The following is a 15,000-nucleotide window of genomic DNA, read 5'->3' as shown; positions in this document are numbered from 1 at the left end:
CTTACCCTATCTTACCCTACCTTACCTTATCCTACCTTAGCCTACCTTACCTTATTTATTTATTTACCCACACACAAGATCATTGGGCAACTTTGGTCCTTATATGCCCCTAAGATGTGCGTATTAATACAGTATTAATAATTTAGAGTAATAAATATGTATCTTTTAGGGGTAAGACAAAGATATCCATTTAACCCTTTGGGGACTAAGCCCTTTTTGGTCCGTTTTCTCTATTTTTACATTTGGGCTTATAAACCATATGTAATGGAGATGGAACACCATGTGTTTGGTATCTATGGATTCAGAAGACCCTAAGCTAACATAATCATGCATGTTATGTGTTTATAAAGGAAGTATGAGTGAAAAATGTACAATAATCGAGAGAATTTCAAAAACGAAAATTAGATTTTTGTCATTTATTACTGAAAATCACACCTCACACAACAATAGTGAACAGTTATTGAACCAAAAAAATATTTGTCAAACCCTTTGCTTGACAGCCATTTGTAATTGTTTAATCAAATGTTTTAAGAACAATGAAATAAGGAACTTTTTTTACAAACAGTCCCAGGCGTGAAAAAGCGTCTGCTTCGAACTAAATGAGACCTGCTTGCTCTGAAGAACTGACACACTCACAACCTGGCAGATTTCCTTTCCACTAACTGTTCCAGAGCTTGTTCTGCCGTAAATCTTACTGCTTGCCATCATAAAAGTGCTAAAACAATACAATAATAATGCTATTTAAGTTCTTCTGTCTCTCTCTTATATAGATCTCTGTGCGCTCTGTAATACTCCGCTCCGTTCGCTATCTGTCTCATTCTCCGTCCACATGACGCTGTTTGTTTGTACATGTTGAAGGCTACAGAGTCCTCTGATTGGCTAGAATACGTCATGGTAACCTTCCTCTGATTGGGTAAAAAAAAAAAAATCCTCCCAGCGGCAATTTTTCCATTGGTGGAGTTTGCCTAACAACATCGATTTCATTGGTCTTTTTATGCAGTGGTATTGCGCAACAGCGAAGTGTCTGTCTAATACAAACGGAACATCACTGTTTTCAGTGGAATCTGAGGAAGACGGCAAAAAAGACCGCACATCTCTATCATTAATAGTTTTGAAGATAATTGCACATTTGTAAAAGTATGCCATTTTGGGCGGTACCGCCCAATTCGTCCCCAGAGGGTTAAGGGTACTGTGCCAATGCCAAGCTGTTGTACATCTAAAGGTAACATTTTTGCACATTTAAAGTGCACTCAAAAAATTATTAAATTTTTTTATATTTAAAAACCATATCATTTTATTTAAAGATATCACCCTATATCTCACCTCCAAGCAAATGCAAATCTGGCCAGAGTTTCAGAACGACATTAAGTACACAGTAAATACACTGTACCAAATACTCAAATGCACAGTATACAACATGTAATATAAAGAGGGATCTGACATCTTCTTGGACTGCTACTGTACATTCAATTCTCTCCATTCTCTTCAGAATATTGAAGACATGTTTTTGTTACACTTTATTTTAAGGTGTCATTGTTACAGTGTAATTATATATTTAAGTACTGATTAATAATAATTAACAGCATGTACTTATTATAGGGTTAGGGTGGTTAGGGTTACCCATGTTTTTAACTCTTGTTTTATGAATATCGATTCAGAGAGAACACATTCTTAACACATGTGATCAGACATCTTACTGAATGTGTTCTTGGCCATTGCTGTGGATAACCTGGCAGACGCTGAAAGCCTGAACTCGGCCCAGAAAGAGGAGGAGAAGAGGAACAAGAGGAGGAAGAGCAGGTAACACTCGTCTCTGATGACCGGAGAGTTTCTGAGTGCTAATGTCTGCTAACATACAGACGGTGTTTTGTGCAGGAGCATGAGCATATTCAAGAGAGATGGTGACGAGGGAAACTTTAAGGTGAGCGATATTTATATGCATGGCATGGAATAAGTCATCTGAACATTATCATTTTGTATAACTTTGTAATAATGAACCGATGACTGACTGCAAACATTTTTTTTTTACATAGTAGTTTGGTCTGGTTTTCCATTACAAATCGCTTTTTTTAAAATCAAGATACATTTACTTGAGTAGGGCAATGACTTAATAAGTGATATAAGGATGTTATTAATGTCATTTTGTTCAGAAAAATATATCAAAATGAAATGAATTTATGCTTAAAATAAGAAAAAATTTCTTCATATGTTTAGTTTAGTTCTGTTTTCATGAACGTTGTAGTTTAGACTCCTTGTTTTTGTTCTTGTTTCCTTTGTTACCATTTCTTGTTTGTTTCTATGGTTACTCATTTGTTGATTGATTAGTCCCACCAGTGTCTTGTTTTACTCATTATTCTGTGTATTTGTAGTTTCGGTGTCCTCTGTTGTCTTTCCTACGTTGTTACGTTTTCTCCTACTCTTGAGTTTTGAGTTAATATTTGTATTACCTTTTTTGTTTTTGTTTTCTGTTTATAAAACAACTGGAATTATATCCATCTGCTTTCTTTATCATCAACGTCCTTTAACGTGACAGAACTCTTTTATTTCATTAATATACGTTATCTGCAAATACAGTTTTTTTTTATTACAATATGGAAAAATTCTTAAATCAAAATACTTTTACTTTAGAAGGAGAATGACTTAAAGGTAGGGTAGGTCAGAATTGTCTAAAAAAAACTTTTATTCAAATTTGTTTAAACTGTCTTTATATACCAATGCATAATTAAAATGTAAGTACTCTGATAAAAAGAGTATACAAATCGAGTGACTCTAGACCGTTTAATCTTCATTAAACACAGCTTATTAATTCCATTCACTCCCACCTAAAAACGGGTGCGCGACTGCGCGCACGTGGGCAGAGCCAGTAATAACGGCGGTAGTCATGGCGACGGAGAGTGACAGTCGCGCAAGCCAATCCTGTGATTCGTCCCGAATGGAAATAATGAGCTGTGTTTAATGAAGATTAAACGGTCTAGAGTCACTCGATTTTTATACTCTTTTTATCAGAGTACTTACATTTTAATTATGCATTGATATATATAGAAAGTTTAATCAAATTTGGTAAAAAGTTTTTATATAAATCCTACCTACCCTACCTTTAAGGCATGAAGAAAAATGTATCAAAGTAAGTTTATGCTTAAAACAAGAAAAAATATCTGCCAATGAGGATCTTTTTTCCCCTTTGAATTAAGTTGATTTTTCTGACCGCACTGGCAGATATTTTTTGTTTTAAGCATAAACCTAATTTAAAAAAAAAAAAATTCAGTAAGTAATTTTGCTTCTCAAGAGAAGGTATCCCTTATTTAAAGACCCCCTGAAATCAAAATGTACGTTTTTCAGCTTTTAGTATGAATATGTTAGCCTTAAGGTTATGAAGAAGCTTCCAAAACAATGACAAAATTCACATTTAGGAGATTTAACACATTTAGAGATATAAGCATTAAAAATTTACAGTCTCTCACTTCCGCTAAAATGGATCAGAGATTTTTATGACTTCAGCTTCTCATCACATCTTCTGTCCAATCACATGCTCTATAGAATGTAAAGCTCCGCCCCCTCTGCTATAAACACCACCTGACCGAAGCGACCATTGACTTATCACTAGCAATGTGGGTTGTGTGTTCAGTTGCTCAAACGCTCGAGTTTTACTCTGTTCTCCAACTGTACGTTGGTTAAGAATGAAATGACTAGAGTTTATTCACATCTCTACTATTGCATCCAACGTTTCATCAGCGCTCGGATTCGCTTCCATGGTGCCGTCAGTCTGTGAGGGAAACTAAATGCTATTGGCTATTTGAAAAGGGGGAGGAACCATTGAATATGCCCCGCCTTAGCTTCTGTTTCAGTGGAAATTACGTCATCGCATCAAACAAAGCTGCGCGTTCCAAGGCACTTCAGTGGGGCTTTAAGAATGTTTAGATATTTGTTCTGGAAAACAAGACAAAAGTACAGAGTAAGAATGTTTTTTTTTTGCTGTGTTTCGACATATCTGTCACTGAGGTGCTTTTCTTGCAGGCGTCTGGTGATCAGGAGACCGATCAGGATCAGGCCGAGGAAATGATTGACTCTTTAGGTGAACCTCTAATAGTGTTTACTCTCATCACTTGAGCTCCAGTGGAGTCAGCTGATCACTGTGTGTGTGTGTGTGTGTGTGTGTGTGTGTGTAGCGGAGGATGAGGAAGAAGAGCCCGTGGTGCCGTCGGGGCCGAGGCCTCAGAGACTGTCAGAACTGAGTCTCAGAGAAAAGACTCCACCGATCCCTGAGGGAAGCGCATTCTTCATCTTGAGCAACTCCAACCCGTATGTCACACACACTTATACAAACCTTTAAAGTGGTCCTATAATGCCCTTCTTACAAGATGTAAAATAAGTCTGATGTCCCCAGAGTGTGTATGTGAAGTTTTATCTCAAAATACCCCACAGATGTTTTTATATAGCATGTTAAAGTTGTCACTTTTTGAGAGTGAGCAAAAACGCACCGTTTTGTGTCTGTCCCTTTAAAGGAGAAGTCCAGCGCAAAATGAACCTTTGGTCTAATTACACATTGTTACCTAGTCAACCGTTATCTGAGATTTGTTTTTATGATTATCGAATGTAAATAGTTTTATCTCTTAAAACAGTTTAGCCTATAACGCTAGTATAGCGCTAGTATATTGGGCATAGAGTAATGACAAATAAAAATCGCTTGTTAATACCACTAACAAGGCTCAAAATAGCCCCACACTAACACGGTAGCATAATGAGGGTCCCTACATGCAAACCGAAGCATTGAGAACTTTGACAGTGTCCAGACAGTTTAATAAGAAGATATTTTATACATACAGTCAACTTCACGTATACAAGCAGAAGCCATCTTTGAAAAACAGTCTCTATCAATCGATCAACGAAACGCCGATCCAAATGCGCTGGACCATATGAGATTCTACACAGTTCAGGGCATTTGGATCGGCGTTTCGTTGATCGATTGATAGAGTCTGTTTTTCAAAGATGGCTTCTGCCTGTATACGCGAAGTTGACTGTATGTATAAAATATCTTCTTATTAAACTGTCTGGACACTGTCAAAGTTCTCAATGCTTCGGTTTGCATGTAGGGACCCTCATTATGCTACCGTGTTAGTGTGGGGCTATTTTGAGCCTTGTTAGTGGTATTAACAAGCGATTTTTATTTGTCATTACTCTATGCCCAATATACTAGCGCTATACTAGCGTTATAGGCTAAACTGTTTTAAGAGATAAAACTATTTACATTCGATAATCATAAAAACAAATCTCAGATAACGGTTGACTAGGTAACAATGTGTAATTAGACCAAAGGTTCATTTTGTGCTGGAGTTCTCCTTTAAATGCAAATGAGCTGCTGCTCCCGGCACAGGGGGCGGAGCTACAAGAGCTCACGTGTTTCTGGACGGTTAGTTGATGAATTTATGTTTCTGAGGTGGAGTTAACTATCTTCTAGTCATTGATTAGCATATTCTGTCATGATAATCTATAAATCGAGTTCCCGGGGGCGGGGTTTATGTAAATTCTAGGATTGGTGATGTCACTCACTAACCCGGGAGGAAGCTCATTGTAGTTCCTACCAGCCGTTTGTTGTAGTCCTTAAAAAGTGATTTCTGTGAAAGAAAAAATCTCCCGTTGCTTTGAACTTTGAGCGTCGTAACTTTGCAGATGTTGTTTATGATCAAACGGCAACATTACACACTAACTACAGTTAGAAAAGTCAAATCATAATCAACCACCCGTTTAAAGGGATAGCTCACTCAGAAATGGGAATTCGTTTAGTAGACACTTTATCATAAAAGCCAACAATATTCATATACACAACGCCAAGTTTGAAATACAGTGGATATAAAAAGTCTGCACACCCCTGTTACAACAGCTGGTTTTGGTTTTGTAAAAAAATGAAAAATGAAGATAAATCAAATCAGAAATTTTGCACATTTAATGTACAAATTTAAACCTATGCAATGACACTAAAAAGCAAACACATTTCAGAGAAAAAAGATGCAAATAAAAGACTTGGAAAAGCTAACTGCATAAGTGTACACCCCCCTGAACTAATCCGTGTTTATTACAGCACATCAGCTCGGCACATCTCGACTTGGGAATATTGAATATTGATATAATATTGATAATATTAATATAACTCTTCTTTGCAAAAACGTTCCAGATCTGTTGAATTGCGAGGGCATCTCGTGTGCATCTTCTATTAGAGTTAGCTCTAGATCGGCCATTTCCAAAACATTCATCTTTCTGTGCTGAAGCCATTCTTTTGTTGGTTTAGATGTGTTTTGAATCATTGTCATGCTGAACGGTGACAAGTCTTTCACTTCTCACTGTAAACTAGATCAGTACACAATCTACAGCAGAAGTGAAAATGCAGAAAAGAAGAGAAAGAGAAGAAGATTTTCTTTTAAGAATAGTTATATTAAGTGCCTTTGATTATGAATGAAAACACTTTGTTTCTTCAGTGGACACAAGGCCAGATGTTCAGCAGAATGTTCACACTGCTCTTTTACATACAATGAAATAACTCTATTGTCATTGAAATATGATTAAAGTACTGCTAAATGTGGCAAACTAAAATATATTTTAATACTTTAATATATATATTAATATAATATTTAATATACTTTAATGTCATTTCTTACTTGTATGTCATTTATTTAAATATATTTGTAATTACACATTTGTAATGATGAAGAACATTTAAAATCCCCCTGTAGTCAATCATTTTATCCCTTGAATCTAATCTTTGATCAACAAATATACATATTTAAAAGTTTTTTCCTTGAAAAAAAATCTTCATGTCTTAAAATATCTTGAATGTAACTCGACACACTTGCTTCATTTAGTATACATGGTTCTATGAATATGCAAATGAGCCCCGCCTCCACTCACTCAGAGATCCACTGGTTGACGAGCACACGTTGATCTGATTGGTTACAAGGTAGTGTGTGACGTCAGAAACACCAGCGATTTCAAACCGTGTTTTTGAGACTGTCTTTGGTTCACTGCAGTTTTAAGCAGAAAATACTCAGCAATGCTGTCCACTTATGAACTTACACATGGTGTGTGTTAAAGCAGATTAATAACACCACATAGACACATAAACTACATTAAAAACTCGACACCACAGGGGGATTCTAAAATATATTTAATTTTTAATGTAATATCACGCACTACAGTTAAAATTATAATACTTTTCATGTGTATGTTAGTCAACACATTGGGTCTCATTCATGAAACATTCGTAAATATACAAGTAAATATGTGAGTGATTTGCGCGTAAAGAGACCTTCCCGAAAACTCTTCTCCTGATTCACAAATATTTCGTAAACGTCAGATGTGATCGTGAAATGTGTGTGTGTGTTAATCAATGAATTCCAATCAGTCGTAAATGGGACGCGCGTGCACGCTCATTCTCAATTACCATAATCCCGCCCATTAAATCCGACTGACAACTATATATGAGCATCATATTATGACACCAAACGAAGGATTTCAACAATTTCTCATTATCAGATAATATTTTATTATCAGAAGTTCATTCAAAACGCCACATTTTATTTTCAAGCGTACATAGTGGCGTATCAGGCCCTAATAAAGGAAGCTTGGCAGATATTAGACGCAGTTACTGGAGTTTCATCTGTTAATCGAACAGTCCCAGAAGTGAAGAGAAAATGGTTCGACATGAAGCTCGACTGCAAAAAACGAATTAGTTCACTTCGAAAAAATATATCCCAGCCTTATTGAAAGCAATTCATTATTTGATTAAAGTGTTCCGTTTGCAGATTCTATTACTGGCTCTCATAATAAAAGTAAAAAGAAAAACCGAATGTAATTACTATATATCATATTTTTTCATAATGCTGTATAAATATGTACATAAATATGTATAAGGTGAATAAAAATGCAGCCTTATTAATGAGAAAAACGTTCGGATGTTAAACGCATATTTACGCGTGGCTGGGAGCCGGTGGAGATTTCTTTCGTACCAACTAACATTTGGAAAATACGAACATTTTAATGAATCCGAAAATTTACGCCAGAACCACTTTACACACGATTTACACAAGAATTCGTTCTGCTCGTGTTTCATGAATGAGACCCAATGAAATTACAGTGATTTAAAATGAACCCTTTTAATTGTCATTACAAAAAGCACTTTTTAAAATGTGTACTTAGGTGTGTACTTAAGTGATGCATTTATTTTTTCTAATATTACATTAACTGCAAGTAAATCTTTTTTTTTAAATATATCTGAGATATTTAAAGTTCACTACTGCACATTCAATAAAATTTAAGTTAACACACTTCTTGTTCACAAGACTTAACTATTCTTGACTTCCACCGGTTCAGATCTGTTGCGTTTATGATACACTGGAGATTTATGATTTTTTTTCACGTGTGCTTGACATCATCTATGGAGAGAGCTTGACATCTTTTGCGTTTCCGCATTGCTCATTCTCACACACTGTTGTCGGTCTGTGACACAGGATCCGTGTGGCGTGCCATCGGCTCATCAATCATCAGATCTTCACCAACCTCATCCTCATCTTCATCATGCTGAGCTCGGTCTCGCTGGCAGCCGAGGACCCCATCCGAAACTTCTCTGCCCGAAACATCGTAAGATGAAAACCATTACACCATATCATCTGCTCTTTTCATAGGAGAAAATACACTAATAATAGAATAATATGGACGTATGGAATATGGAATATGGATTTTTCTAATAGATTCATGAGCTAGTGTCATTTGTTACCTCATTTTCTTCATGATCACATTTGACGTAAACCTTTCAGGTTTCAGATTTCGATAGTCCACTTTAGACTTTGCAACTCAACTAACTCTCATTAGAGTATTAGTAATAAGATTACATACACACTGCTGTTCAAAAGTGTTGGATCGGGAAGATTTTTTATGTCTTTAAAAGAAGCCTCTTCTGCTCACCAAGGCTGCATTTATTCGATTAAAAATACAACAAAAACAAAAATATTGTGAAATATTATTACAATATAACATATCTGTTTTCTATGTGAATATATAGTAAAGTGTAATTTATTCCTGTGATCGAAGCTGAGTTTATCAGCATTACTCCAGTCTTCAGTGTCACATGATCCTCCAGAAATCAGTGTAATATGATGATCTGATGCTCAAGACACATTTATGATTATTATCAGTGTTGAAAACTGTTTATTTCAAGATTCTTTGATGAACAGAAAGTTTAAAAGAACAGCATTTATTGGATATAAAATATTTTGTAACATTATAAATGTCTTTACTGTCACTTTTGATCAATTTAATTAATCCTTGATAAATAAAAAAGTATTGATTTATTTTATTTCTTTCCCCCAAAAATAAAATAAGAATTCTTACTGACCCCAAACTTTTGAACGGTAGAGTTTAATGTTACAAACGCTTTCTATTTCAGATTAATGCTGTTCTTCTGAACTTTCTATTAATCAAAGAATCCTGAAATAAACTGTTTTCAACACTGATAATAATCATAAATGTTTCTTGATCATCAAATCATCATATTATACTGATTTCTGGAGGGTCATGTGACTCTGAAGACTGGAGTAATGATGCTGAAAACTCAGGATCACAGGAATAAATTACACTTTACTGTATATTCACATAGTGAATGACTGCTGACTTACATTATAATAATATTTCACAATATTATTATTATTATTTTTTCAAATCAAATAAACGCAGCCTTGGTGAGCATAAGAGCCTCACTTTAAAACATTAAAACACTTTTGACCGGTAGTGTAGTTGCAAAGTTACTTATAGTCAGGAGAATGTCTGAAGTGGAGTATAGAAATAGTGTTTCCTTATTTCATATAAACAGGAATTCACAAGACGCTTCACATGCAGATTCATTGTTTTACAGCTTCAGTTGTCTGTTCACTTAAACGGGCTTAAAGACACGAATGCTTTGAAACTGCAAGGATTCTTAGATGCGCTGTATAGACTTGAACTGACTCTGTTGTGGATTCTGTCGAGTGAGTTTGCTGTGTGTCCCGTCGCAGGTTCTTGGTTATTTAGACTACGCCTTCACCGCTATATTTACAGTGGAGATCTTGTTGAAGGTAAAGACTCCTGTCTTATTTCTATTTGCATTCTACACAACATGATTATAATAACCCTCTTACTTATTCCAGATTATACAGATTATGCTTCACTAGTTCATTTCTTATTTGTGGTTGTTGAGCTGGACAGGAATTTGCAACTCTTTCTTTTATTGTATGATTGCAATTGATATAAATGTGTAAAATGAAATGGTAACACTTTACAATAAGGTTCATTAGTTAACATTAGTTAACATTAACTAATAATGAACTGCACATATACAGCATTTAATCATCTTTGTTAATGTTAATTTTAACATTTACTAATACTTTATTAAAATCTTGTTAACATTAGTTAATGCACTGTCAACTAACATGAACTAACAATGAACCGCTGTATTTGTATTAACTAACATTAACAAAGATTAATAAATACATACAATAACAAATGTATTGCTCATTGTTAGTTCATGTTAGTTAATACATTAATGAACCTAAACATAAAATTAACCTTATTACAGACGTAGTCGACGTCGACTGAATGGGGATCACGCTTAGGGAGCCTGTCTTCTTCGTACTACCATTTAATCAAGCCAATTCAACATTGACGTGCGTGATTACACACTCCGCCCCGCAGCGCGGGTATAAACACGGAAGTGGACGCTCGCACCAGTTGCCTTTCGCTTCGGAGATCTCCCAGTGTTGGTGTTTCTACAGCGCGAGTGCAGCGGTGATCGTGAGCTTCTTAAGCTTATGTGTCTTTTTCAACAAAAAAAGAAAAAAAATGTCATTCCGCCCGTGCGTTTCTGGATGCATTCGTTCCCTGTCTCAATTGTTGCATCACGTGTTTGGGCTTACAGCACGCTGAAGCAGCTTTTGTGGACAGTTCATGTTCTCATTGCGGGAATGTGACTGTCGGTGTGTTGAGGAGTCCCCATTACCACGGCCCGCCTTCGGGTGCCGCGTGGGGTGGATGACAGGAGGATAGTGTTAGATGTCTCATCCGGTAACCATTCCCTGGGGGCTCCTCACTCCTCCCTTCCACCGCAGTCCCCCGTGTGTCCGGTCGGTTCTATACAGAAGTGAGAAATATTTTTCAGAGGCTCCTGGGGCATATGGCAGATGCATATGGCTTCCTCCATATGGAGAGCACTTCAGCACTGGCTTCAGGTCGAGTCCCGAGGTGACCGTGTGCAGAGCACGCCCGGTGTGACAATAGATTACCCCGGCCTGCAGCCAAACCCTGTCAGCGATCAGTCCTTTCGTTTCTCTGGGCCAACCGCCCCTAGAACGAGGTACATTAACACCGACTGAGGGGCCATGAAACAAAGGGCATGCTTTAACGGAGGCCTGGGCGACCTCTGACTGCATTGGTATCCATTTGTTGCAGTTCACCTCGCTTTGAGCCACCGCTGCTCAGCGAGGTGGTACTGATCTGAAAGACACATTGCAACCGTTGCGCTAAGCTTCCCTCGCATGTCACAACTCGTGCGTCACCTCCTCCTTGGAGTCAGAAGCTTCTGAGGTCGCTTCATTCCACTATTTCTTTCGGCCTGCTCAATTGTGCCGCCGCTGAGCCTCACGACAGCCTATGGCCAGGGAGAGTGGAGACTCCATCCCCAGGCATCCAGCTGGGCAGGGACCACTTCGGGGCCACTCTCCAGATTCGTTCCTCTGCCAGTGGTGTTATTTCTGTCCGAGCGGACAACCCTTGGACAGACATTGGCTCTCAGCTGGCCCTGGGGCCCTGCAGAAATGCGTAATCCCCAGTGAGCCTTCTAAAAAGCGGCTATGCAATTAATTGTCGCTTGGCGTCTGCTCAAGTTAAGTGAATTTCATCACACTCAGGTGTTGAGCAGAGATGCTCCTGAAGCTCAGTGATATTCTTCACACCTAGTGTTGAGCAGTGCTCCTGTCTTGCACGTACTGTGTTACGTCAAGAGTGGAGCAGGTCTTGATAGTTGCCCCTTTTTGGCCCAACCAGACCTAGTTCCCCTCAACAGCCCTTCCTGACTTTCCCCTGCATACATTCTCAGGGACGAGGCATGATGGCACCCGCATTCAGACCCCTGGAGAGATTCCAGGCCGGTCCTAAAAATGGATGTGGAGGTTCAGGTGGTTACCGCAGGAAATATGTGGTAGTCACCATCACTTCTGCGAGAGCACCTAGGAAGTGTTGCTTACGCCGAATAGAAGTAGAACCTATTCGTTGGGTGAGTCTTCTCTCCGTGAGGAGATCCTGAAAGCGTTCGGTCATTTCAGTGCTCTCTTTCCTGCAAGATGGGTTGGAGAGAAAGCCGTGTCCTCCACCCTCAAAATGATATTGCCTCTATTTTTTCTTTGACGCACATCATGATGCAGTAGCTGCGAAGCACGTCCTGATCGTCATCTTCCTGAGGGAGGAAGGTAACTGCCTTGCGCCCCTCTTTATCCTCTTGGGCCTTATCTCTGGTGCTACTGCACTGCAGAGACAGAGCCACTGCAGGCAGTGATTTAAAATTTCAGTTTTTAAAGAAACAGTTCTCCTGCTCACATGGTCTCTACTAGAGGGTAGAGACTTGCTCGCTTTCGGTCAACGAGTTGTGCCTGGAATTCGGGCCGGCTAATGTGTGCCCAAGGTTCCTACCTCTCCCTAAAGGTTGGGACCAGGTTGTGAGCCTGCAAGCGCTGCCCCGGAGAAGGCAGACACAGCCCTGGCTTTCTCTGTCCGTCCGCTTCATTGCGGTTATATGTGCACAGAAAGCAAGCCTTAGGACCTCAGACCAGCTCTTGTCTGTTAAGGAAATCAGCAAAAAGTGAAGGCTGTGGCCCACTGATAAAGCCTTCATCTTGGTGAAAAACCTGAGATGCACGTGTCCACTTACTTGGTGAGCTCCTCTGAAGTGAGTGTGTGCTCCCGTCTAGGCATTGACAACAGAGTGCTCCGCTGACAAATATTCTAGAGTTGGAGGCTGGGTGACACCTATAATCGAACCGCTGCTTCTCGTGGACTCCCTTCTCATGAAGCCAGTTGCACTTGAGCCGGTCCGAAGTGTCGGCTTGCTGCGCCATTCCCCTCCTATGGACTGGATACGTGCGCAATTCTTGCTCCAGTAGAGTTCCCTCTTAAACCGAACCCTGTCGACTTCCTCCACACCCTCTAGTGGCGGAGCGTCCGTAACCAGGCCTACCATTTGTATGCATTAGTGGAACTTGTGCTAGGCTGGGTCCATATGTTGCGATCCCCACGGTGATCCCATATGTGTATTTTTTCACGATACGGCTCCCTATGGCGAGCCCGTGTCTTCCCTTGGCAGAGTTTCTGCCGTCACTGTCCGGTGAGTAGCTCCCCCCGGTTATAGGCTGGAGCCTCCCCAGTGACACTCCATATGTTGTACTGCCCATCAATTCGCCACATTTTATCTCCCTGTGAGCAGGATGTGGCTTCCGCAGCGTCTAGGGCTGTAACGATTTACGATATTAAACCAAAATCGCGACACTCAGATCCACGAACCTGTGTCGTGGTGTGAGAAGGCACATCGCGATCGACACACCCCTTCCCAGACTTATCTTTCTCGTCCAGAATAGATCATAGGGCTGTGACGGGGTCTTTTACATATTAGGTATGGGAATTTCAAGCAAAAATAATATTCGAAGATCGCTGGGTATCATTTGATTATTATTCAAAAATCGCACCTCTTCCCCACACGCACACACGCGCGCGCGAGCACACACACACACACACACACACACACACACACACACACACACACACACACACACACACACACACATACAAGCAAACACCAGAGCAAGTGAGCAAAGCGCGCGGTGTGTGTGTGTGTGTGTGTGTGGCACCGGCGCGCGCGTGAACTAGAGCTCACCTCATAAACGAATCGAAACTTATATAGAAAGCTTGAAATACTTTTACTTGATTTAACGTTAATTCAAAACATAAAGAAATGGCGGCTTAGGCTAATTCGTGGGAAGTGTGCATTTCTCTATATAGGCGTTCACTTTGTGGCAAGCGTTATTCCTGCGCTTGAGATGCGGGTCATGCGGAATAGGCAATATATTATTTGTGGTTTACAGCACAGACAGTAAGCCTCGGTTACCTCAGAAGAATTTTTAACATGCTCGAATCATCTCCACAATGGAGTATAGTTCTGTTTGTTTTTCAAAAGTATTTTGTTACAAGAAAACAGAGTTATAGCTTTAGCTATTTATTTATTTATTTGGCTTTTAAAATCCTCCCTCCTCGCAAGAATCGCGGTTTGTATCGAATCGTGGGTCAGAAATCGGGATACGAACCGAATCGTGGGTTTGCTGTATCGTTACAGCCCTAGCAGCGTCCCTTCCTTCCATGTACAGGGAACGCTTTCCCAGTGGTCCTGTAGGAACAGCAGTGACTTCCCTGGCCTAAGCCCTGTCCCTTCTCCGCCTTAAATTGCGGGGGGATCAGGGGATCGCCACTACTGCTGGACCACCGCTGACTCCGGTAGTCGCTCGGCTCTTCAGCGGAAAAGCAACTGGTGCGAGCGTCCACTTCCGTGTTTATACCCGCGCTGCAGGGCGGAGTGTGTAATCACGCACGTCAATGTTGAATTGGCTTGATTAAATGGTAGTACGAAGAAGACAGGCTCCCTAAGCGTGATCCCCATTCAGTCGACGTCGACTCCGTCCTCCGTTCCCTCCTTCAGGGATCGTTCACTAGTGTTTGTTGTGTTCATCAGATGACAGCGTTTGGTGCTTTCCTTCATAAAGGAGCGTTCTGCAGAAATTACTTTAATTTGCTGGATCTGCTGGTGGTTGGAGTGTCTCTCCTTTCCTTCGGGATACAGTACGTTCATGTCACGATTATTTCATCCAGCACGTGTGAAGTCAGTCACTGCATGTGCTCGTGTTCAACATTCGTTTTGTCTGCAGATCGTCGGCCATTTCAGTG

At 39.8% G+C, this 15,000-nt stretch overlaps 1 protein-coding gene across 1 annotated transcript in view; it reads left to right on the top strand.

Moving 5' to 3' along the window:
- Positions 1 to 15,000, top strand: part of cacna1db (calcium channel, voltage-dependent, L type, alpha 1D subunit, b) — a 120,312-nt gene that overhangs the window by 64,109 nt on the left and 41,203 nt on the right. Inside the window, exons 17-24 of the mRNA XM_079637795.1 lie at positions 1,689 to 1,800; positions 1,876 to 1,921; positions 4,015 to 4,072; positions 4,167 to 4,299; positions 8,499 to 8,628; positions 10,038 to 10,097; positions 14,789 to 14,895; positions 14,982 to 14,997. Coding sequence (XP_079493921.1) covers positions 1,689 to 1,800; positions 1,876 to 1,921; positions 4,015 to 4,072; positions 4,167 to 4,299; positions 8,499 to 8,628; positions 10,038 to 10,097; positions 14,789 to 14,895; positions 14,982 to 14,997 — 662 coding nt within the window. The remainder of the gene's footprint in view (positions 1 to 1,688; positions 1,801 to 1,875; positions 1,922 to 4,014; positions 4,073 to 4,166; positions 4,300 to 8,498; positions 8,629 to 10,037; positions 10,098 to 14,788; positions 14,896 to 14,981; positions 14,998 to 15,000) is intronic.

The sequence above is a fragment of the Phoxinus phoxinus genome (genome assembly GCF_949152265.1).
Source record: "Phoxinus phoxinus genome assembly, chromosome: 15".
Classification (NCBI taxonomy): Eukaryota; Metazoa; Chordata; class Actinopteri; order Cypriniformes; family Leuciscidae; genus Phoxinus; species Phoxinus phoxinus.
The sequence above is the reverse complement of the archived record's forward strand: the minus strand, read 5'-3'. Positions and strand labels throughout refer to the sequence as shown.